Below are 26446 nucleotides of genomic sequence, written 5' to 3'. Positions count from 1 at the left end.
AGTCCCCTCCTGTATTCCCTGTTCACCCACGACTGCGTGGCCAAACAAAACTCCAACACCATCATTAAGTTTGCTGACAACACAACAGCGGTAGGCCTGATCACCAACAGCGATGAGATGGCCTATAGGGAGGAGGTCAGAGAACTGGCAGTGTGGTGCCAGGACAACAACCTCTCCCTCAATATGAGCAAGACAAAGGAGCTGATCGTGGACTACAGGAAAAGGCGGGCCGAACGGGCCCCCATTAACATCAACGAGGCAGTAGTGGAGTGGGTCAAGAGTTTCAAGTTCCTTGGTGTCCACATCACCAACAAACTATCATGGTCCAAACATACCAAGACAGTCATGAAGAGTGGACGACAAAACCTTTTCCCCCTCAGGAGACTGAAAATATTTGGCATGGGTCCCCAGATCCTCAAACAATTCTACAGCTGCACCATCGAGAGCATCCTGACCGGGTGCATCACCGCCTGGTATGGAAACTGCTCGGCATCTAACCGTAAGGTGCTACAGAGGGTAGTGCGAACGGCCCAGTACATCTCTGGAGCCAAGCTTCCTGCCATCTAGGACCTATATAATAGGCGGTGTCAGAGGAAAGCCCATAAAATTGTCAGACACTCCAGTCACCCAAGGTATAGACTGTTTTCTCTGCTACCGCATGGCAAGCGGTACCGGAGCGTCAAGTTTAGGACCAAGAGGCTCCTCAACAGCTTCTACTCCCAAGCCATTAGACTGCTGAACAATTCATAAAAATAACCCCCCCACTCTTGTACACTGCTGCTACTTGCTGTTTGTTTGTTACCCATGCATAGTCACTCAGCCCCCCACTGACTCGGTACCGATGCCCCCTGTATATAGCCTCCTTATTCTTATTGTGTTACTTTTTATTATTACTTTTTATTTTAGCCTACTTGGTAAATATTTTCTTCTAGAATTGCACTGTTGGTTAAGGGCTTGTGAGTAAGCATTTCACGGTAAAGCAAACACTTGTTGTATTCGGCGAATGAAGCAAATAAAGTTTGATTTGATTTGACTTAACAACGCCAGTTTGGGGCTAATTTGAATGGGTGCCAATGGAGAGAGGCTATACGGACACGCCTGGTGCCCAAATTGATGACGTATGTCGCACAGTTGAGATTCGAGTGGAGACGAATGGAGTTAGTTCAGTCAGTCGTCCTGGTGATCCTCGTTTATGCTGGCAACAACAACAGCATGGCGCCAATTAAAACTTGCAAAAGAAAGTGATGTTTATTTCGATGGGAAAGGGAGAAATAACTTGTAGTATTGTTCACCATCTGGATGTCGCCGTTACATGCCAATTAGCTAATGTAATATCAAGCCGGTGTGGATGACAGGTGCAACGGTGTTGTAATTCCCACTGGGCTGTATACGCTTCACCGGGCAGCTGTATCACATGTCGCTAGCGGTAGATACGTGGCCAATTTGTTTCATCCCACTTGATTATACAGTGCCTCCAGAAAGTATTCAGACCCCTTGACTTTTTCCACATTTCTTACATTACAGCCTTATTCTAAAATTGATTCAATTGTATTTTGTGAAAGCTCTGACGAAGGCATTGAGGCCGATACGTGAGGTGTATTAAAAGAGCAGTGATACTATCAAGAGCAGTGTGGGGGTTTCTTCTTATTTCTCTGCTAAAAAAAGCCTCACTGTGTGTATATGTATGTGTCTATATATATATATATATATATATATATATATATATATATATATATATATATATATATACACAGTATATATATATATATATATACACACACAGTATATATATATATATATATATATACCGGTGAAATCGTTCCGCCAGTTCCTGGTTGCTAGTTTGCCTCATTTCAGTTGTGACAAAACAAGCACGTAAAGTCCAGAGAATCAATCCAAAACCACAAATATTTCAGCTGTTTGAAGCTGGTGTACAAAACTGAAAATAAAAGATGCAAAAATGCACCTTAAGAAAGGGAAGCATGGAAATAGTGCCCAACATTATTACTCTCATATGTATACGTATATACTGTACTCTATATCATCCACTGCATCTTTATGTAATACATGTAGCACTAGCCACTTTAACTATGCCACTTTGTTTACATACTCATCTCAGATGTATATACTGTACTCGATACCATCTGCTGTATCTTGCCTACGCTGCTCTGTACCATCACTCATTCATATATCTTTATGTACATATTCTTTATCCCCGTACACTTGTGTATAAGACAGTAGTTTTGGAATTATTAGTTAGATTACTTGTTAGTTATTACTGCATTGTCGGAACTAGAAGCACAAGCATTTCGCTACACTCGCATTAACATCTGTCACATCCAGTAAACCTTCTGCCAGTGGGTGCTTTACAATAGTGCATCTAAATCATTAAGGGGGGTGGTGAGAAGGATTACTTATCTTATCCTAGGTAACCATGTGTATGTGACAAATAAAATTTGATTTGATTTCAAAAACCTATCTACCGCTTCTTAGACTTGCGTTCAGTGAGAATGACAGATCTATAACTCACAACTCTATGTACATTTGGTCGGGTCGCCCAAAAAGGTATACACCGCAGCTATAAAATGATTTCAATTGAGTTTCCCTATCACCACTAAAGTAATATTCCCTCTCATCACCACTAAAGTAATATTCCCTCTCCCGCGCCAATAGCAGATTCTGAGGATTTGTTTTCACATCCGTACCACGGTAGTGGGGGCGTGGCCATGGTATAAACGTAATTCCGTGAAAACTATGCCTGTCAGTCACGGTTTGCGAGCTCAAGAGGAACGACTTTCAGACGCGGATAGACAAAAGACCCAACCATGGTAACGTTACGTTTGTAAATTTCTGTAATTTAGTTATCTTAAATATACACAGTAGCTGTGCTGGGGACGGGTACTTACTTGGCCCGTTGAACATTGAAATTGTGATTTATTTCGCACCATAGTTTCACAATCGATGACTATTGGCTGGATAGCTAACTAGTAGCACACATTTTCAGAACTGGCTTGTAACGTTAACTTTAATTACATTGTCATTCGTTGTTAAAGTTAACTAGTTAACCTAGCCCCTCGGCATATCATCTTATCCATGACTAATGCTGGCATGAACTAGTGCATGTTGGCGTCCTTGGTAGTAGCTAACGCGTCGCTACCTTTAACTGTTAGGCCTCTTGTTAAACAGACGGCAAAAAATGTTAGCCAACTAACGTTACGCTATCCACCATTGGCATTGATAAGGTAAACAACGTTACTGTATTGCCTTTGAATTTAACTGCAATGTTAGAGCTACGCCGTGCCAGATAGCTTTTGAAGCGTTAGCCTTACAAGTACTGGTGACTACCGCCTGTTCCAGCTGACCCCACCCTTACTGCAAGTACAAGGAAGTGTAACATAATTAGCTAACAACCTGCCAATGTTCTTAGAAGATGATGAAATACGTCCATGGACTTTGTTCGGTGGCGTCTATTACTCACTGCGTGTGTTCACGTCTTAAAACATTTCAGTGATCGAGGGTTGGTTAGCCGCACAAACTTGGAACACAGCCACAATTTCCCTCTTACTTGACTTGCGCGCCAGTGTTTCTAAAGCCTCGTTCACATTGTGCCTCGTATACATCGTGACTTATTTCATTACGTCGTACATCTTTAGGTGGGTGGGGGGTCTCAATGAATATCGTCCGGGTGGCTGTTTGATTATTGTTAAGCAGTTTTGTGGCTTGGTGGTAGAAGCTGTTAGGGGGCCTTGTGGACCTGGACTTCACGACTCTCTTGGTGTGTTTGGACCATGATAGTTGGAGGTCACCAATGAAATTGAAACTCTCGACCCGCTCCGATTCTAGTTAGTTGTGCACGACTCCAGGATTTGAGTTGACTCCAACCACTCTCGCTCTACTCCCAAAACACATTGAAACGGATGTGCTCACACACACCTCATTATTGCACAGTCCTTCTAGGAAGACTACATTTGTGTTCTAGAGGACTGACATGAACATGATGTTGCCATTTTGCCTGTAAAATTCATCTTTGGTTTGAATCTAGAAGGTCGTGTAGGAACTGCAATATTTCAGTGATGTTTTCTGTGTGAGGCCTTGACGGATCCCATAGGATGATGCGGCGCACTCCACGCTGATAAACCTTTTCTCTGCCATATTCAGACTGGTGTTACTACACTTTGATTTTGTAATGATTATCAAAGCTTGTGCGTTATTCCAGAGGATGATTCACACACAATTAGTTTTTCCAAACTGCTCCCATTAATTAGTTTTTCAAATTTAATTGACTTATGACGGAAGTCTGTAGGTTTATTGTAGACGTGAAGATATTTCATCGTCATGTCTAGACGACAATAGGCTTCACTGGTAACTCGTGATTTGCTGCCAAATGTATAGGTCTCCCCATAATATTTACATTGAAGTGTGATCATAATCATTATTGTAGCGGTCCATTTATGGTAGACGTCCTGCTTAATAACAATGCCCCACATCCTGCTGTTTTGAGCTATTGAACCGTATTTGCACTTGCCATTTCCAAAAAAAGGTTAGCAAGGATGCTGCTTTGCGATCAATTGCCAATGTGAAATGGCTAGCGCTAGTGGCGTTTCAATCGGTGACGTCACTTGCTCTGAGACATTGAAGTAGTGGTTCCCCTTGCTCTGCGATGGGTATCGATGCTTCGAGGGTGACTAACGTGTTCAGGTCAGGGCGAAGGGACGGACGTAAAGTCTATACTGGGACAGGGCTCTCATACCTGTTCGTGGAGAGCTACCATCCGGTAGGTTTTTCCTCCAACCTAGCACATCTGCTTTAATAATTAGCTGGTTGAGTTAAATCAGGTTAGTTACAGCTGGGGTTAAAGCAAAAACGTACAGGGAGGTAGCTCTCTAGGAACAGGGTTGGAGAGCCCTGACCTAAGACTTAAACAGCCAGCAAGGGTTTCATTAAAAGCTATAGGATAAACTTTTTATTGCACATTATGTCTAATTAAACTGACACATTTGGCGATTTTCAACTTCAATTCACTGGCACTATGACGTTTAGCTTAGCCATTTTCATTGATAGATACAGATGACGGAGCTGTAGCCTATGCGCACGGTTCTGACTCTCTGCCTCGCCTTCTCTTGCTCTTCGCAATGAAAATGCTGGTGTCTTTGGTCGTCGATCTGTTGCGTGTAGAAGAGCTCAGCCTACTCATTGATAGTCCCTACTTTAGTGAAATTGCGCAAGACATTGCAAGCCAAGAAATTGCGAAATATAGCATTTCTATAGCTACTTCATTTGATTACCAATGCGCAGTCTGTGCCCCTCCCATCTCCCTCAAACTCGCTGGCTTGCTCTTTCTTTGCTGTGGAAGATACAAGTTTGTTCTCGAAGTAAACTGCGCAAAATAGTTGCCACCATTGCGGAAATATTAAATCTTAGATTCCGCTAGCAATTGACTCCTAAACTTGACACCCAGACACGGCAGTTGACGGTAGAGGAATCTTATTTTCTAGTCGACTCCCCAGTGCCTTTCGTTTGGCATCGCGTTTATTTTGGGAGATTATTTTGGTTTAGCAGCCAATGTGTATTTTCACACACTATTAAAATAGGACTCACTTATAGGAATGGGTCATCGTTTACGAGTTAGTTGCTATTCTATAAAGCCATCCCCGAAAACCACATTTTCATCTGTGGTTTTTTAACTTCCAGGTTTTTGACTGACTCTGGCTGGACTGAAGACGTCGCAAAGTTTGTCAATTGTCAGTATGTGGTGGCCGTCTCGCAATGGAGCCTTCAACCATAAGGGTGCTTTGCGATTCCACTCCGCTGTGGACGTCCCCATTGAAATGCATGACATCCGTCGCACTGTAACTGAGTGCTTATGGGTAATGTGAACGAGGCTTTACCCATAAGCACACCGTTAATTTTACGGTTGTCATACATGCTCTGCATTGCGAACTCGCTTGACTTGCTATACATTTATAAAAACAAGTTGAGGGAAAAGTAACTATACAAAGCTATGTTTAATCACCTGAAATGGTATGTTTATCCTGTTCTGAATGAAACGGTCATATTTTGGAATCTCCCAAAACGGGACATGCTTTCCTCCATCTTTCTTACAAACACGACACTTGTCTGTTCAGTAGCGGGGACAGGACTCCAGGAAGATGACTTGCAGCACAATGAAATGGGCTACATAACGATGTGTACGGGGTATACTGTAATGCAACCTAATGGAGTGCTTATGGGTAATGTGAACGGGGTTTAACATTACCTCCGCTCAAAAGGTATGGGGTTCTTCAGCACAACCACCATAAGGAAGAATGGACCATGTGCTGTAAGTCCAGGCGTAATACTTTGCCTAATTGGGCTAGACGTGCCGTGAGCATTTCCAACCAAGCAGAGGTGTCAGAAATGGCAATAAAATAACTCACTTACCTTTGAAGATCTTCATCTGGTTGCATTCACAAAGGTCCCAGCTACATAACAAATGGTCCTTTTGTTCGATAAAGTCCTTTATATCCCAGAAAAGTCTTTCATTAGCGCGCTTGACTTAGTAATGCACCCGTTTCCCTCATACAAATGAATCCCGCAAGTTACTATTAAACTTCTTCCAAACATATCAAATAACGTTCCTAATCAATCCTCGGGTACCCTAATATGTAACTAAATGATACGATTTAAGACTGAGAATACTGGAGATAAATAATGAAGTACGCGCCCTCACCGGAACGCGCAACCAACACTACAGCCAAAATGGGAGCCACTTACTAAAACTATAAATTCTAGCCCATTTTTCAAAAAACAAGCCTGAAACTCTTTCTAAAGACTGACATGCAATCTGGGAGGTATTCCTCTTCTATTCCCATTGACAGCCATAGTAATCAAGGGTGAGCTGGGGGAAAAAACACAATTTCTGGATGGATTGTCCTTGGGTTGCCTGCCGTATCAGTTCTGTTATATTCAGACATTATTGTAAGTTTTAGAAACTTTAGAGTTTTCTATCCAATACTACCAATTTATGCATATCCTAGCTTCTAGGCAGTTTACAGTAACAGGAAGTTTACTTTGGGCACCTCATTCATCCAAACTTCCGAATACTGCCCCCTAGCCCGAAGAAGTTAACTCCAATAATATGTTGCATGGACTCAATAATAGTGTTTAACATGATTTCTGAATGACTACCTCATCTCTGTACCACACACAATTATCTGTAAGGTATTTTAGTCAACCAGTGAATTTTTAACACCGACTCAAACACCAAGACCAATAAGGTTTTCCAATGCCTTGCAAAGACGGCCACCTACTGGTAAATAACAAGCAGACATTGAATATCCCTTTGAGCATGGTGAATTTATTAAATACACTTTGGATGGTGGATCAATGCACCCAGTCACTACAAAGATAGGATGCTTAGATATGAAGTAGAGCTAAGCACAGGCAAAATACTAAATTAATCCTGGTTGTCTGCTTTCCAACAGACACTTTTCAGTGGGATAATAACTTAAAACACAAAGCCAAATATACACTGGAGTTGCTTACCAAGACATTGAATGTGCCTGAGTGGCTTAGTTTTAACTTAAATTGGCTTAAATTTATGGCAAGACTGATCATCAACCAACTTGACAGAGCTTGAAGAGAAAAATAATGTGCAATATTGCACAATCTAGGTGTTCAAAGCTCTTAGACTTACCTTAAGCATCACAGCTGTAATTGCTGCCAAAGTTGATTCTAGCATGTGTTGACTTGGGGGTGTGAATATTTATGTAATTGAGAATTCTGTATTTAATTTTCAATACCTTAGCAAAAATGTTTCCATTTGGCCATTATTGGGTATTGTGTGTAGATGGGTGGGGAACTTATTTACATTTTGAATTCGGGCTGTAATGCATCAAAGTGGAATAAGTCAAGGGCTGTGAATACTTACTGACGGCACTAACTGATGACAGTTGCTCAAATCTATTCTGTCACCGTAAAGTCAACTGATATGGACAGTGCAGGTGTAAGATGCTCAAATGAGCAGTGCAATGGCAGATAGTGATTTATGAAATGCTTGTGTCTCTTGGGTACACTATGCATTAAAGATGTTTTTTCACCTTAGGCCTCTGGGGTGACAGTGACCGATGAAGTTATTACAGTCTTCAACGAGATGAAGGTGCGTAAGGCCCAGGCGAACGAGGATGAGAAGAAGAAGCGGAAGAAGGCGGTGCTGTTCTGCCTGAGCGAGGACAAGAAACACATTGTCCTCGAATCGGGTAAAGAGATCCTGACTGGCGACGTGGGTACTACCATTGCAGACCCCTACCTGCACTTTGTCAAGATGCTGCCCGCAGATGACTGTCGCTACGCCCTCTATGACGCCACCTACGAGACCAAGGAGACCAAAAAAGAGGACCTGGTCTTCATCTTCTGGTGTGTGTCAACTGTTAAGCACTGGGTTTAAAAAGTCAATTTGATTACAACTAGATATACAGAACCTTGTGGTCATCTCTCCTGTTCTCTGTATTGCAGGGCCCCAGATGGTGCTCCACTGAAGAGCAAAATGATCTACGCCAGCTCAAAGGATGCCATTAAAAAGAAATTCACAGGTGAGCACTGTTTTTAGGTTGAACGAATCATAATACTGTCCAACTGCTGTGTGGGTATGTCTAGGGTACTTCATTCTTCACATTTGACCACTGCTCAATTGCAGGTATCAAGCATGAATGGCAAGTTAACGGTTTGGAGGATATCAAAGATCGGCGAACCTTAGCAGAGAAGCTTGGAGGCTCGTCAGTGATCACCCTTGAAGGTGGGCCTGTATAAATCCCGTCTCGGGTATGATCTGAGGCCTACGGGGAAAGAAAAAAAACAACAGAATTTTAAATCCTGTATGGCTGTTCATTCCAGAATGATAAGGAATTAGGTGAGGGGGTTTAGAGTACAAATTTGAGGGTGTTGGGATGGGGTATTTTGTTGTGTGGAGAAAAATCAAGTATGCTGTTTCATGGTTTAAAATTGTGGTTATCGTTCCACTTGTCACAATGAAGAACACAGACATGTCTTAAATGGCAAGTTGTGATGAAGGATTATGACTAAATAGATGAAGATTTGTCACCATTTCTGAGATTGGCCTTGCAATTTCCAAACTCATAAAGAATGATATCTTATGGAAGAAAATTTGCCCTTGCATTTTCCAACTAATGAACAAAATGAGTTTTACAGAATTACCTTTTAACAGATGAGTACTGGTTATGTCTCTTGTTTAATGGAGGGGTGTCTGGATCAGGCAGATAAAAGAAACTAATGAGCAAGCCTATGACCAACCCACTGGGTTAATTTATGCACTTTGTTCACATGAATCTGATGGCAATTCCTGTATTGCCAAATTAGTTATTTTTTAGCATGTCTAGCTAAATCTAGTTTTATTTTCCAGCATGCTTTCAGTAAAATTAACATTCCAAAATGTGACCTTATTCTATTAAGTTATTTCCATAACCTTTGAGCAAACAGTAAATGCACTGTGTACAAACAAAAATGCATTCCTTTTTTCATGATAAAATCTCAGAACAGCTTGAACGGGGATCAATTGGAGTCAGGGGTATGTCGTAGTGTGGGTGGCTCAAGTTGGAAGAAGCCTATGAGAGCAAGTAAAGTGTGGATGTATATGTGGGTGTTCTGTTTTTGTCTCCTTGTGTCTAAATAAAGAATGCATTTACTAGCTGCTGCCTGTAACATGTTTTCTTTGACAATGGTTAACTGTCCATTCCTGCGTAAGTTTTTTTTTTTTTTTTTTTACATTTTTGAACTGATATTCAATTTGGCTGCATCAATATATTAGCTAATTATTAGTCTATTCATGGTGCATTTTTTTTTATATATTCTTTTACATTTAACAGTGCACATAATTATAGCCCACACAGCTCAGTGGGGGAAAAGTGCAGGGCATGCAGTTTTTGGCTAAGTGGTATATCCCCATTAGTGATGGGCGTTCTGAGTCTTTTCGGAGAGCTTGTAGTCTTCGGCTCCATTCACGTAAGAGGCCCATCCAGGGCCGTCTCCAGGCATAAGCGACATCAGAACTTATCCCAGCTATTTTAAAGCTGCCAGAGCGTGGGGACCGTTGTCCACCCGACCTCCCAAATGCCTGGCAGAAGTGCGAGCCCTTGAATCCAAAGCAGTAGCTTCAGCCTAATGTGACTTACACCAACTGATACTAAATTGCCTGATTGACTGGTCATGTCGGAATACCCATACTAGCGTACTACATAAACTGCATACTTTGTACTAAACAGTATGCCAAGGCTGCAACACAGTAGCGGCTCTAAATTGAGTAGGTGGGGTTGAGTGTGGGGGGATTTCTCAAATTCAGTAGACATGCATCGCATTAACGAGGCTGATAACTTTCACATTCAACCGACAACATAGTGGCCCATATAGCCCATCTATTCTAATTTTAAAAAGGACTGAAGACCGAAACAGGTTCCATTTCGACACAGTGATACCATAGTGCTTTAACGTGTAAATTCAATCAAATAGCCTAGTACACACTTTCCAAATGTTCAAATTTAAAGGCTATTGTACAGAAACGCATGGACAGCGGGTGCATCGCAAAATCAGAACCGCTGGACATCAGTAAAGCACTGATAATTGGGAACGAGATCAGAATGACTGCAAAGGCTTGGCCCATGAATGAAATAAGTAGCCTTGCCTACAAAACTAAAACAATGCACATGTTCAAAAGGCCTGATTAACATGACCGCAGTAACGTAGCCGCATGCCGAGTTCCCGGAGCTGACACATTCAGGAATCAGAAGATGGTTAACTATTTAATTTAAAAGCTCTGAAGGCTAAGAAAACAAACACTTATCAGTGGCAAAGCAGTAATCCAATTTAAAAATAATTGTTATAAAAAGATGTAGCCTGCGATGCAATCTATCATTTTAACAACTACTTTGCCAACATTTGAGCTCTTCCGCAGAAGCTTTGGGCATTTTCCCAATTAAGTAGCCAAGTTTTGTTAGGCTCTAGTTCTCTTCAAGTAGCACACCTCTTCCAATGCATTATGGAAAAGTGTGCATCGAATTCTACGAGAGAGGCAAAATTATAACATCCTGGCATTTAAACCATACTCAATTTTCTAAATGTAGCTTACTATTTAACATATTTTGGCATAATGAAAATGCGCCATGCGTGATTGTATTGTTTCCCACTATTTGTTGATTTTGGTAGTGCCTACTCATATCTAAGTTGTCAAATCTGAAATGAGTATGGCATTTAAAGTATACATTTTTCAAAATGTTGCATACTATTTAACTTTCTTTGAATACTCAAACGGCCTATTTTGGATGCATGTATGGGTATTCGGACATGGCCACTGACTCAAGCCAAACAATGTCTTTATTTTATTTTTGTTTTTCTCCATCTATCTCCGGTAAGCTATCCAGGAAAGGGCTAAGATTTAGCCCATATTAATATATGTAGCCTTAAATTAAATCAGTAGCTTGCTAACCTTGGATAACATTCATATACTGGCCATCTCTGAAACTCACTTAGATCATTCATTTGATACAGCAGTAGCAATACAAGTATATAACATCTACAGAAAAGACAGGAATGTCAATGGGGGAGGTGTTGCTGTATATGTTCAGAGCCATATTCCTGTGAAGCTTAGGGAGGATCTCCTGTCAAATGTTGGAGTGTTGTGGACACTGCTTTAGGCCACCAAGTGCTAACACTCAGTATTTGGATAATGCAGTTAGTGTGCAATGCTTGATAATGTGTGTGATGTTAAAAGTGCTGTCTATTCTCTGGGTGACCTGAATATTGACTGGTTAGCAACATAGCACATTGGTAAAAGTCAGTGAAAAACATTGAAGCTAAGCAGGGCTGGACATGTTAACAACCCTGGATGGGAGACCAAAGGCATAGCTCCAGTTAAATAAAATGTCCAGTGGGAGGTGCTGTCCAGGCTTAACCATGAAACTCATACATGTAAATGTACACTATATATACCAAAGTATGTGGACACCTTTTGAAATTAGTGGATTTGGCTGTTTCTGACAGGTGTATAAAATCGAGCGCACTGCCATGCAATCTCCATAGACAAACGTTGGCATGAGATTGGCCTTACTACGCTCGTTGACTTTCAATGTGGGGCTGCCAACAAGTCAGTTTGTTACATTTCTGCCCTGCTGGGGTTGCCCCAATCAAGTGCTGTTCTCTGGAGTGATGAAACACGCTTCATCATCTGGCAGTCCGACGAACAAATCTGGGTTGGCGGATGCCAGGAGTACACCACCTACCCGTGTAGTGCCAACTGTAAAGATTGCTGGAGAGGGAATAATGTTTTGGGGCTTTTTTTTCATGGTTTGGGCTAGGCCCCTTAGTTCCAGAGAAGGGAAATCTAAATGCTACAGCATACAATGACATTGAAAATTATTCTTTGTTTCCAACTTTGTGGCAACAGTTTGGGGAAGGCCATTTCCTGTTTCAGCATGACAATGCCCTGCGCACAAAGTGAGGTCCATACAGAAATTATTTGTCAAGATCGGTGTGGAAGAAATAGACTGGCCTGCAGAGCCCTGACCTCAACCCCATCGAACACCTTTGGGATGAATTGGAATGCCGACTGCAAGCCAGGCCTAATTGCCCAACATCATACTCTTGTGGCTGAATGGAAGCCGCAGCAATGTTCTAACATCGAGTGGAAAGCCTTCCCAGAAGAGTGGAGGCTGTTATAGCAGCAAAGGGGGGGACCAACTCCATATTAATGCCCATGATTTTGGAATGAGATGTTGGACATGCAAGTGTCCACATACTTTTGGTAATGTAGTCTATATAGTAATTCTCATGTTTTTTTTACATGTTGACTTGTAAAATATACTATGTGAAACCCATAAGGAATGCATTTATTTTGTAGAACATACACCTTTCTTATAATATTCATAGATTTTCTCAAATATGTCATACCATATCTATGTTGTAAATTCACCACAATCATGTATTCAATGGCGTATGTCATATAAGACATATAAGTTAACACATATACAACACTGACAAAATATTACCAGATCCTTCTGAGAACTTATTTCAATTCTTATTTCAATTTGTGTACGAATTATCTTCTTCTGCCATACAAGATTCTAATTTAATTTTCATGATTATTTTCCATATGGGTGGGTCTAAAGTCATTTATACGAGATCATACAAAATGCTTACTCGGGGCTCTTTTGTTGAAGGTGTAAAACATGTTGATCTGATGTGTATGAGGAAGTGAATCCAGATACAGCACTGGAAGCATTTGTAAATTAATAGCCAATCGTTGACAAGCATGGAACTAACTGTGAGAGCTGTTAGAGCCTCCTGGATTGGTGATGAATTGAACAATTGAATGGTTCAAAGCAATTATGCAAAAGAGGTGGCAAACAAATAAAGCTGTTCAGCTGATTGGTTGACATACTGTACATTTCGAAATGTTGTGACTAAAGTTAACTAAAATTATATTACCAAAACAAGATAATTGACATAAAACACAATGGAAAAAGACTTTGGAGTACATTTAATGATATCATGGGTAGAAAACCCAATTCATCTCCATCGTTCATTGAAGTTGATGGGTCATTTATAACAGAATCCTTCGATGTTGCCAATCATTTCAATGACTATTTCACTAGTAAAGATGAAAGACTAAGAAGTGAAATGACCACATTGAACAGTGAACCATCATATTGAATAATGAAAGAGAGGGATTGCTTTTTAAAATTTGGTCAAGTTAGTGTGGGAGAGGTGGAAAAACAATTGTTATCCACCTAATAATGACAAACTACCAGGTACAGACAACCTTGATGGGAAACTATTGAGAATGGTAGGAGACTGTATTTATTTGCTATATCTTTAACAAAAGCCTAAAGGAGTGTGTGTCCACAGGCGTGGAAGGAAGCTAAAGTAATTCCACAGCCTAAAAATTGTAAAGCACCCTTTGCTGGATCTAACAGCTGCCCAATCAGTTTGCTGCCTTTTCTTATTACACTGATGTAGAGAATTGTGTTTGAACAAATACAATGCTATTTCTCAGAAAATAAGTTAACTACTGACTTTCTGCATGCATATAGAGAAGGGCACTCAACGTGTACTACACTGACTCAGATGACTGGGTAAAGTAAATGGATAATAAGATGATAGTTGAAGCTGTATCGTTAGATTTCTGTGCAGCCTTTAATGTTATTAATCATAAATTGTTATTGAAAAAAATCACTTGCTATGGCTTTACATCACCTGCCATCACATGGTTGGAGAGTTATTTATCCAATAGAACCCAAAGAGTGTTGTTCAATAGAAGCTTCTCTCACATCAGATACAGTGCATTTGGAAAGTATTCAGACCCCTTGACTTTTTCCACATTTTGTTATGTTACAGCCTTATTCTAAAAATATATATATTTTACATTTCTCTCATCAATCTACACAAAATACCCCATAATGACAAAGTAGAAAGTTTTGAAAATGTATTTAAAGTTACAAACGGAAATATCACATTAACATAATTATTGGGACCCTTTACTCAGTACTTTGTTGAAGCACCTTTGGCAGTGATTACAGCCTCAAGTATTGTGTATGACGCTACAAGCTTGGCATACCTGTATTTGGGGAGTTTCTCCCATTCTTCTCTGCAGATCCTCTCAAGCTCTGTCAGGTTGTTTGGGGAGCATCGCTGCACAGCTATTCTAAGGTCTCTCCTGACATGTTCGATTGGGTTCATGTCTGGCCTCTGACTGGGCCACCCAAGGACATTAAGAGACTTGTCCCAAAGCCATTCCTGCATTGTCTTGGTTGTGTGCTTAGGATCGTTGTCCTGTTGGAAGGTGAACCGTCGCCCCAGTCTGAGGTCCTGAGTGCTCTGGAGCAGGTTTCATCAAGGATCTCTGTACTTATGCTGCCACCACCATGCTTCACCGTAGGGATAGTGCCATGTTTCCCCAAGATGTGACCCTTGGCATTCAGGCCAAAGAGTTAAATATTGGTTTCATCAGTCCAGAGAATCTTGTTTCTCATGGTCTGAGAGTCTTCAGGTGCCTTTTGGCAAACTCCAAGCAGGCTGGTATGTGTCTTTTACTGACGAGTGGCTTCCGTCTGGCCACTCTACCATAAAGGCCTGATTGGTGGAGTGCTGCGGAGATGGTTGTCATTCTGGAAGGTTCTCCCATTTCCACAGAGGAACTCTGAAGCTGTCAGAGTGACCATCGGGTTCTTGATCACCTCATGAAGCTGGTTGAAAGAATGCCAAGAGTATGCAAAGCTGTCATGAGGCAACGGGTGGCTATTTGAAGAATTTCAAATATAAAATATATTTAGATTTGTTTATCACTTTTTGGTTACTACATGACTCCATATGTGTTACTTGGTAGTTTTGATGTCTTCACTATTATTCTACAATGTAGAAAATAGTACAAATAAAGAAAAACCCTAGATTGAGTTGGTGTGTCTAAACTTTTGACTGGTACTGTACGTAAATAAGGTATTTCTGATTTTTATTTGTAATACATATGTGAATTTTTTATTTTAATTTAATTTTATTTTATTTTTTACAGTTTTCACTTTGTCATTATGGGGTGTAGATTGAGGAGGAGTTTTGGGCTGTTATTTTTTACAAATGATTTGCCACTGGTCTTACACAAGTTACTATTTATGCAGATGATTCCACAAACTACATGTCAGCACCCAAAGCCAGTGAGTTCACTGAAGCTTTAAAGAAGGAGTTACAGTCAGTATCATAATGGGTGATTCAAAATAAACTTGTCTTAAATACATCGAAAACTAAAACCATTGTATCTGGTTCAAAACATTATCAAAGACCAAAACCTAAACTCAACTGGAGGTTGACCATTGAGCAAGTTGAGGAAGCTAAACTCGTATAACATTGGATGGTCAATTATCATGGTCATATTGAAAACGTTGTTGTGAAGATGGGGAGGGATATGTCTGTTATAAAAATATGTTCTGTAAAAATCAACCGTACTAGTTGTTCAGGCTCTGGTCTTGTCCCACCTTGATTACTGTCTGGTAATATGGTCAAGTGCAGCAAAGCGAGACCTAGCAAAGCTGTTGCTGGTTCAAAACAGAGCAGCATCTTTGCCCTTTACTGCACCTACAGAACTAACATCAACAACATGCACCCCAGTCTTTCCTGGTTGATGAGAGATTAACTGCTTCTCTTTTAGTTTTTATGAGAACAATTACTGTGACGAAAATTTCAGATTGTCTGCATAATCAAATAACATTCAGCTCAGACACCCATACATACCCCACAAGACATGCCACCAGAGGTCTCTTCAGACACCCATACATACCCCACAAGACATGCCAGGAGGGGTCTCTTCAGACACCCATACATACCCCACAAGACATGCCACCAGGGGTCTCTTCAGACACCCATACATACCCCACAAGACATGCCACCAGGGGTCTCTTCAGACATCCATATATAATCCACAAGACATGCCACCAGGGGTCTCTTCAGACACCCATGCATACCCCACAAGACATGTCACCAGGGCTCTCTTCACAGTCCCCAGGTCCAAAAAGGAATTCACAGTAACGATCACATGGAACTCCTTTCTATTTTAATCTACTCAAGCAAACAGTAGTAGCAGGATGATGAACCATCACTAGTCCCGGCTTCCTCTGGGCTCTGTCCCATTTCGACCCCTACACCCTTCCCCTTGGCCGGATTACCGACCGGTGTTAAAATACTGATGGTTTGTCAAGATTGATGGTTTGTACAGTTGTGGCTACGAGTACAGCTCCATCTTGTTGTCACATCGGGGATAACAGTTGTTGACATCTGTAGCATTTTAGCTAAGCTTAACCCTAAGCCTTTTCCTAACCTTAACCTCATTCTCCTAACTTGAATTATCCTAACCTGCCACGTTAAGTTCTTCTAACCTGTCACATTAATTCTGCTATCATGTCACGTTAGTTCTCCTAACCTGCAACATTAATTATCCTAACCTGCCATGTTAATTATCCTAACCTGCTACTTTAGTTATCCTTACCTGCTATGTAAACAAACCACTGTCACCACATAGGACATGCAGCCCCCCAGATAACATATGAACACATCAGTTGAGGGCCCCCTGGAGGTCCGCCCAGATAGCATATGAACAGGTCAGTTGAAAACCTCAACAAATTCGGCTGTGGGGGTGTGGAAGTAGGTGCCCTAGGGGCCCAAATTTGGTAGTCCTGCCCTGCCCTTCCCATTGAACGAGTGATTGTGAAATGTAGGTGAATAGAGCGATGTGCTAAATTCATCAGACTGTTCCAATGTACAAGGAGGATTTGCTCACCGGCGCACATCAAGCGCACAATATCTAGGCTATGATATAGCCACTCGAACTAGGCCTAATTAAAATGTTGCATTTATGTGGGCATTTAAGAAGATGATGCACGCTTACCGGTAGGCTATGTCTCGTAACTGGGTGACGTCAGCTCTAACCATCGACGATGAAATGTGCAGGTGAACACGGGATAAACACATGAACCAAAAGCAAGAAGGGAGGAGGGCAAAATTATCTGGCGAACATGATTTCTGAATGGTGGGATGAACATATATTTACGGATAAATGGCGTGCTATGCTATCGCACTTAACCGATATAGCTGCATCAGGAGGTATAGCCTAAATTGCCTATCAAATAATAACGGGATGTCTCTCGCGATATATTTCCTCCCATCATTGTTCCTCCGCTCGATAGTCCAAGTTGGCGCCAATGGAGTGACCCAATTGAACTAGTATAGAGAAGGCTACTGTGGAGAAGTAGGCTAGGCGACAGCAATACATTAACAATACACCCACATATGGCACTGGTGACTTAACGGGCACCCGAGAAACAACATCTGAATTTTTTGTTTTTGTTTTTCACTGTCCCGCGATCGTGTGACATGACGCGTAGGACATGATCGAATCAAGCCGTTGGGGCGATTGTAGGAGGTGCGGTAATAACCTGGCAGGAGGGAAGCTTCATGCTTGGAAGACGTTTGCTTTTGGAGGATCGTATTCATACATGGGGCTTGAGTTGTCATGCGGGGCGGTCCCGAATCTGGACCCCCTGATTGTCGGAGTCTCGGACAGATCCCGATGCTCACGGTCAAATTGTTGCTTGTGAGGAACAAAATAATGCCTGAGGTGAACGTTACCGGAGAAGCGCCCTTACTGAACGGGGGCAGAAGAGAAGAGGTAGAGCATTAGTATAGGTTGGGTTGTTTGGGAAGTGTGTTTGTGTGTGCTCTCTCGCGCGCGCTCCTGTGTGTGTAATTGTGTATTGTTGGACGCTAGTGCATAGGTAGCTTCCTCTCGCAACTAGGCATTTATATTAGCATCTATATTAACGATTCTGAATTTGACTGTGTTGTTTACAGATGCGTAGTGCCTAGTTGTGGGACGAAACTACTGCACAGGCTACTATATACAGGCTAATAAAATGACAATTTAGAATTGTTATTTTATAGAATGCGCGATTGCAGGAATATTTCATTAATATCATATTAGGCCTGCACTGCGTGGAAAGCTCAAGCTAATTGGTTACTCAACCTAAGTTACCACTCAGCTCACAGTTATCCTCTTACTAACCAACATGTTGAGCACAAACAGACCTCTGCATTTCTGTTGGGTCTGAGTTGTATCAGAGTCCCGCTGGTTTTTACAGTAGTTCTTATTTTTACAGTAGTCCCAGTCACGTTCTTATTTTTAGTGCGTGTATTTACAAGGTTACTTGAGGAGTCACCCCGGGCAAATGGAGGGACGCAACTGCATTGCAGTCGAAGTGGAGGTGAACGTTTGAGCTCCCCCTCATCTATTTGCCTGTACCTGGATATGAATGCCACATACAACTGCTTGATATTCAACTCCTCATAATCATGATTAGGAGACATATCTTCTCTGGGGATGACTTATTACAATGAACAGTATAGCATCAGTCCACATTATAGTCTAAGGTCACTAATTATGGTCTGTCTGAGTAGTAGTCAGAGTTGCTGAGCTATAACCTCAGATCTTATGTTACAGGGTGATCAATAAAAGAGAGACATAGATGGAGATGGTGCCAAGTGGAGAGCACTATTGAGTTTTAATAACGATTGTATTATACTGACACAACCATATCAATGCTCTTAAGTGTTCCTGTTTACATAAGCAACATGTCTCATGTTATAATGCCTTACTATCCCATGAGCATGGCTGATATTTGCACATCTGATGTCAATATGTCCTGTCAGGGTCAATCAACACAATTCTGTGTGTGGTCATGTGACTTTTTTTTGGGGGGGGGGGGGGCGGGGTTACATTGAGGGGGTTACATTTTGGGGGGGGGTTACATTGAGGGACCTTTGTGCTCTATTGAATGTTGTGGGGTTAGAGAGAAGTAGAGAGATGTGCAGGCCATCTCTCTGTTTTCCCTTCCTCTGCTTTGCCCTTCATCTCAAAGTGAGGGTAAGGCAGGGGAAGCCAGGCCCCATACACACACACACGCACAAACTCACATTATGTTACTGTCTGCCTCTAATCTGAGAGCCATTCCCAATAAAACTGTCTCTCAGGCCAGTAGTTTTTAGGCTTGATAAATCATTTACAGTGGTTGAGTGAAACTGAAATGCTCTATATTTACCTACATAAATCTATATTCTCTACCTTTCTGTTGTTGCATCAGGATATGTTACATTCTGGGGGATTTATTTCTATAACAAAAAAATACTTGTCCACTCTGTCTCTCTTGTGTATTTTTCCTGACAGGTACCATTCTTCATTTTCAGGCTTGTCTCATAGACTCGACGTAACATATTAAACAAAAATCCAGGACACTCAAATTAGTATGTTATGTTACTGGTTGGTATGGTTACAAAAGACAGAAGGTTACTTAAGGCAAAAACAAAAGGGCGGTGTGTGGGTGGTTAGTTTGATAGATTCGGGGGTCGGTGGCATATAAATCTAGCAATCCAAAGGTTGCGTGTTCGAATCTCATCACGGAAAACGTAGCAACTTTTGCAACTACTTAGCATGTTAGCTAACCCTAACCATGCCACCTAGTTAACGTTAGCCACAACAAATTGTGATTCTTAACATAACATACAAAATGGATGATGGACATCCAGAAATTAATACATACCATACCAAATGTAACATCATACTAATTTGAGTGTGATAGATTTTCGTTTACTATGTTATGTCTACCCATATGTCCAGGTTGTCATTTTGGCTACTTGCTTTGATTGGTGAATATGTGGTCCTTGTCCCTATGGCTGAAAGAAGGAGCAAAAACTACTTTTCTATAGAAGTAGTTTCATAGTGCTAATGTCAGTAAGGAGTGGAAGGAAAAGTGATCAAGTGGGAGAGAAATAGCACAGTGGAAAAAGCATGATGTTCCTAGCCCTGACCATTATCGAACATCATGTATAGTAAACTATCCATCCCTCTCTCATTCACTCCCCCTCTCTTCATCTCTTCCTCTCTAAATGGCTTTAAGTGGGAGATGAGTGCAGAGTTGACCCATCATTATTATAGATAGACACACATAACATCTGTAATAAGTGAGGCACTAGGGTCATGGTGAACTTAAATGGTCTCTCCCTTTCACTCAGCTCCCTTGTCCTTGTAATGCAGGCACAATGAAACCCCTATAACTCTGCCAGCAGGAACACACCTCCTCGGAGCTACTGTTTGGATAGCAGCCTACCTTTTAGGAAAACAAATCTTCCCTGCAAGGGCACTGTCATGGCTGCGAGAGGCACATTTGACTGCTTAAAAAAATGAAGCAGATAGACCGATACTCTGAGCTCAGCTCTTATCTATCTGTATCTCTGTTTTTGTTTGCCTTTTGGTTATTTTCAATGCTCTTTGTGTGGCCAATAGTGTCACTGCATGTTTCGCTCTTCCACTTTGCTCACTGTCCATGTGCATCCTCCCATGGGGAGCATGAATGGCCACAGTACCACTAACCTCCACTGGCAAAATAAATCTAAACGCACTCTCCTTCTTTCTCTCTGTTGATGAGGTCTAAAAGCATCAGCCTCATCCAGTGTCCACGAAAACCAAGTGTTTAAAAGGGGCTGCATGGTTTGGGTTTCACTCTGCCAGGAAATGTGTCCATGCCTCAAGAGACTGGAATGGTCCATCTCTGGACGAGCAGGGGAGCATGAGATGACAACATTGATCTTTATTAATGTTGTTTGACATAAAAATGCATTTTGATCGATGCCCAATCATCTGTATTCTTATGGAATACACTTAATATGTGTTCTGTTTTTTCTGTTTCTGTTTCTTGCAGAAAAATCCAGTTTTAACATCCCTTCCTTGTTTTGTTTTTTGCCTCTCCCATCGTATGTCCTTCAATCCTGTTCCTCTCCTTTTTATCCCCCTCATACAAGTCATAATGTTTGATGTTTTATCATCATTAAAACCCCCTTCCCACCACTTACGCCATCATTTTTCAAAGTCCTTTCCACTTTCACATCCCTTCCTTTGCCCAACTTTAAACCTGTGCTCCTGATCCCATTGGTTACCTTACTCATTTATAAAATCTAAACCGAATTTCTTCTCATATTTGTACCCAACCCTCCATCCCCCCACCATTCGCTTTACCTTGTCTCTTATCCCTTCCCCACGTAGCAGCGTCCCTGTAAACAGTCCCTTCCCGGGTCCCTATGCCGAGAGTCCCACTGGAAGTGCCTGCTCCTCACGCTGCTGATGTTCAGCTGTTTCGCCACGCTGGGATGGTGCTCCTTCTCCCGTGTCACCGTCATGGCTGCCGATGAACACGGCCTCTACTACGGCGTCCGCGCCCGCCTCTACCATGACAGCCCCTGCTCCAACGGCTACGTCTATATCCCGGTGGCCTTCCTGATCATGCTGTACCTGGTCTACCTGGTGGAGTGCTGGCACTGCTTCTCTAAAACATCCTCTCTGGCCCGGGTGAAGATCAGCAAGGTGTACAACAGGGTCCAGAGGCTGCAGCAGGCCATGCCCTGTATCTGGTGGAAGGCCATCAGCTATCACTATGTGAGACGGACACGGCAGGTGACTCGATACCGCAATGGTGACGCTTACACCACCACACAGGTGTACCATGAGCGGGTCAATACACACGCAGCCAGCTCTGAATTTGACTATGCTCAACATGGTGTAAAGGATGTATCCAAGGAGCTGCTTGGCCTTCTGGAGCACCCGGCCGTACGCCTTCGTTTCACCAAGTGTTTCAGCTTTGCCAGTGCTCGTGCCGAGGCCGCCTACCTCACTCAGCGCGCACGCTTCTTCGCAGAGAATGAGGGTCTGGATGACTACATGGAGGCACGGGAGGGCATGCACCTGAAGAACGTGGACTTCCGTGAGCACATGCTGGCCTTTCCTAACCCGGCGTGGCCGCCCTGGTTCTCTCGCCGGCGCATGTATTGGCTGATCTCAGCCCTGATGTTGTCCTGGCCACTACGGGTGGTGTCAGAGTACCGTACAGCGTATGTTCACTACCATGTGGAGAAGCTGTTTGGTGAGAACGAGGAAGTCAATGACAATGACAGCACTGAGATGGGCAACTACCGCTTAGGCCAGGAGAATGGGCAACGCGGTGGCCCCAGATTACGTGTCATATCGAGGGTCAACACTGTGGATATCACTGAACTGGAGTGGCACATTCGCTGTAACCAGCAGATGGTGCCCAGTTACTCCGAGGCCTTGCTGATGGACCTGAACACCAATAACACAACCTCTTTGCCCTCTGCGTTTACCGGGGCAACACATGTCCATATGAGGCGGAGCTCCAGCTATGTCCTACAGAGCTGCCCACGCTGCTGCAGGTCCACCAGCAGCTCCTCGCTCCCCTCGCGAGTCAGGGGAAATGTGGTAATGGGGGCAGGATCTTTAACATATGGGACAGTGGGAAGGATGGGAGGAGGAAGGTTAGCCCTCAGCCGCAGTGGATTCTCTCTGGGCCGTTTGCACACGATGCGCCAGGCCTGCTTGTTTCACTCCCGCAGCCTTGGTGCAGGGATGGGGAGTAGAGGGGATGAAGGTGGTGGGTTTCTGGGACTGGGCCTCTGCCGGGCTAATGAAGAAAGCAGAGGGGTCCTCGAGTCAGAAGGATACGAAGTGGACGAGAATAGTCTGCAGCTAGAGGAGGATAGAGAGCAGGAACGAGAGAGAGTGAGGACCGAGATCATGCAGGGAGTGGCCTGTGTGACAGAGACACCACCAGCCTATCAGGAAGCTCTCCACTTGCCTGTGTTGATTGTCCACGGTGAGGAGAGCTGTCATGGAGGGGAGGACCTTGACGCAGGATAGTCACTGGAATTGGTGAAGGTGATGTACAGTAGAGCAGATATGCAATTCTGCTCAGGATAATGCAAGAAAATAGAGAGAGGAGAGGAGAAGAAAACAGGGACGGAGGAAGAATATGTGGCGATATCAAAAGGGTTGTTAAAGAGAGGGGTAAGGAAGGAGAAAGAAAACAAATGGAAAAATCATGCATTCCAGACCTGCGAGAAAGCAGTACTGTATGTGAAAGATGTGTAGGGAAACAAAACTATTGTGTCACAGTAGATTAAATGACAGTTATGTAGTTGCTCTTCCAAAAGAGACAGTAATATGTGTGTCCCATTGTCCACAATGAACAACAATCGCTTTGTATCTTTGTTCATGAATGTATGGAAGTATCAAGGAGCTGCTGAGTTAGTGCTTAACATCAGGAGTTGTTCATTTTTCACCAAGCTATTAGATTAATTCAAGGGGCACTGCATAATGTGTAAACTTACAGAACTCCCTGTTAGATGCGGAGCAAAACGCTAATGCCAATAAAAAATAAGCAATTACCATTCCACAAAGAGTATTACCATTCCACAAAGAGAGTATTACCATTCCACAAAGAGAGTATTCCCATTCCACAAAGAGAGTATTACCATTCCACAGAGAGAGTATTACCATTCCACAAAGAGAGTATTACCATTCCACAAAGAGTATTACCATTCCACAAAGAGAGTATTACCATTCCACAAAGAGAGTATTCCCATTCCACAAAGAGAGTATTACCATTCCACAGAGAGAGTATTACCAGTCCACAAAGGGGGTATTACCATTCCACAAAGAGAGTATTACCATTCCACAAAGAGAGTATTACCATTCCACAAAGAGAGTATTCCCATTCCACAAAGAGTATTACCATTCCACAAAGAGTATTACCATTCCACAAAGAGATTATTACCATTCCACAAAGAGAGCATTACCGTTCCACAAAGATAGTATTGCCATTCCACAAAGAGTATTACCATTCCACAAAGAGAGTATTACCATTCCACAAAGAGCGTATTACCGTTCCACAAAGAGAGTATTACCATTCCACAAAGAGAGTATTACCATTCCACAAAGAGTATTACCATTCCACAAAGATAGTATTACCATTCCACAAAGAGTATTACCATTCCACAAAGAGTATTACCATTCCACAAAGAGTATTACCATTCCACAAAGAGCGTATTACCGTTCCACAAAGAGAGTATTACCATTCCACAAAGAGAGTATTACCATTCCACAAAGAGAGTATTCCCATTCCACAAAGAGAGTATTACCATTCCACAAAGAGATTAGTACCATTCCACAAAGAGTATTACTATTCCACAAAGAGTATTACCATTCCACAAAGAGAGTATTACCATTCCACCAAGAAGAGTATTGCCATTCCACAAAGAGAGTAGTCCCATTCCACAAAGAGAGTATTCCCATTCCACAAAGAGTATTACCATTCCACAAAAAGAGTATTACCATTCCACAAAGAGAGTATTACCATTCCACAAAGAGTATTACCATTCCACAAAGAGAGTATTACCATTCCACAAAGAGTATTACCATTCCACAAAGAGTATTACCATTCCACAAAGAGTATTACCATTCCACAAAGATAGTATTACCATTCCACAAAGAGTATTACCATTCCACAAAGAGTATTACATTCCACAAAGAGATTATTACCATTCCACAAAGAGAGCATTACCTTTCCACAAAGATAGTATTGCATTCCACAAAGAGTATTACCATTCCACAAAGAGAGTATTACCATTCCACAAAGAGAGTATTACCATTCCACAAAGAGATTAGTACCATTCCACAAAGAGTATTACCATTCCACAAAGAGTATTACCATTCCACAAAGATAGTATTACCATTCCACAAAGAGTATTACCATTCCACAAAGAGTATTACCATTCCACAAAGAGTATTACCATTCCACAAAGAGTATTACCATTCCACAAAGAGAGTATTACCATTCCACAACGAGTATTACCATTCCACAAAAAGAGTATTACCATTTCACAAAGAGAGTATTACCATTCCACAAAGAGAGTATTACCATTCCACAAAGAGATTAGTACCATTCCACAAAGAGTATTACTATTCCACAAAGAGTATTACCATTCCACAAAGAGAGTATTACCATTCCACCAAGAAGAGTATTGCCATTCCATTCCATTCAAAAGAGAGTATTACCATTCCACAAAGAGAGTATTACCGTTCCACAAAGAGAGTATTACCGTTCCACAAAGAGAGTATTACTGCCCACAAAGATAGTATTACCATTCCACAGATATTACCATTCCACAAAGAGAGTTCCATTCCACAAAGAGAGTATTACCATTCCACAAAGAGTATTACCATTCCACAAAGAGAGTATTACCATTCCACAAAGAGATTAGTACCATTCCACCACAAAGAGAGTATTACCACCATTCCACAAAGAGAGAAGAGTATTACCATTCCACAAAGAGAAGAGTATTACCATTCCACAAAGAGAGTATTACCATTCCACAAAGAGAGTATTACCATTCCACAAAGAGAGTATTACCATTCCACAAAGAGTATTACCATTCCACAAAGAGAGTATTACCACAAAGAGAGTATTACCATTTCACAAAGAGAGTATTACCATTCCACAAAGAGAGTATTACCATTCCACAAAGAGATTAGTACCATTCCACAAAGAGTATTACCATTCCACAAAGAAAGTATTACCATTCCACAAAGAGAGTATTACCATTCCACAAGGAGAGTATTACCATTCCACAAAGATAGTATTTCCATTCCACAAAGAGAGTATTACCATTCCACAAGGACAGTATTACCATTCCACAACGATAGTATTTCCATTCCAGAAAGAGAGTATTACCATTCCACTAAGAGAGTATTACCATTCCACAAAGAGAGTATTACCATTCCACAAAGAGAGTATTGTAATAAGATTTGATAATACTTTTAGATGTAAAACAGATAATACATTTAGCCAATACACTAGTCGTGATGAGGCTTATGTCACCTACTCGCCTTCCTCACATTTTATGCTTTTAAGATTATCTCTTTAATAAATAATAAATCCCTCTCAGCAATTTGCCCTTCACCACAATTCAAAGGGGCTTTTCCTGTGTCTCAGTTCTGCCCACTGTTGCAATTATACATCATGAT

General features: G+C 41.8%; 3 protein-coding genes across 3 annotated transcripts in view; all 3 read left to right on the top strand.

Annotated features, from left to right (window-relative positions):
* Positions 1–26446, top strand: part of LOC135550436 (bcl2-associated agonist of cell death-like) — a 339230-nt gene that overhangs the window by 82053 nt on the left and 230731 nt on the right. The window lies entirely within an intron of this gene.
* Positions 2726–9682, top strand: LOC135550430 (cofilin-2-like). Its single transcript, XM_064981221.1, has 4 exons — positions 2726–2828; positions 8084–8394; positions 8494–8570; positions 8675–9682. Exons 1-4 carry the CDS (start codon positions 2826–2828, stop codon positions 8785–8787), a joined length of 504 nt encoding a protein of 167 aa, XP_064837293.1. The 5' UTR covers positions 2726–2825; the 3' UTR covers positions 8788–9682.
* Positions 17467–24011, top strand: LOC135549156 (transmembrane protein 151B-like). The gene is made up of 2 exons (XM_064979199.1): positions 17467–18193; positions 21617–24011. The coding sequence occupies exons 1-2, from the start codon at positions 18038–18040 to the stop codon at positions 23279–23281; spliced, it is 1821 nt and encodes a 606-aa protein (XP_064835271.1). The 5' UTR covers positions 17467–18037; the 3' UTR covers positions 23282–24011.

Source organism: Oncorhynchus masou, chromosome 12, assembly GCF_036934945.1.
Source record: "Oncorhynchus masou masou isolate Uvic2021 chromosome 12, UVic_Omas_1.1, whole genome shotgun sequence".
NCBI classification, from domain to species: domain Eukaryota; kingdom Metazoa; phylum Chordata; class Actinopteri; order Salmoniformes; family Salmonidae; genus Oncorhynchus; species Oncorhynchus masou.
The sequence above is the reverse complement of the archived record's forward strand: the minus strand, read 5'-3'. Positions and strand labels throughout refer to the sequence as shown.

Excerpts from the sequence above, each read along its gene's own strand:
- LOC135549156 (XM_064979199.1), top strand. The coding sequence starts at position 18,038 with ATGCGGGGCGGTCCCGAATCTGGACCCCCTGATTGTCGGAGTCTCGGA. Across the intron at positions 18,194-21,616 it reads ACGGGGGCAGAAGAGAAGAG|CAGCGTCCCTGTAAACAGTC; the intron begins GTAGAGCATTAG and ends TTCCCCACGTAG.
- LOC135550430 (XM_064981221.1), top strand. Across the intron at positions 8,395-8,493 it reads GACCTGGTCTTCATCTTCTG|GGCCCCAGATGGTGCTCCAC; the intron begins GTGTGTGTCAAC and ends TCTGTATTGCAG. Across the intron at positions 8,571-8,674 it reads CATTAAAAAGAAATTCACAG|GTATCAAGCATGAATGGCAA; the intron begins GTGAGCACTGTT and ends GCTCAATTGCAG.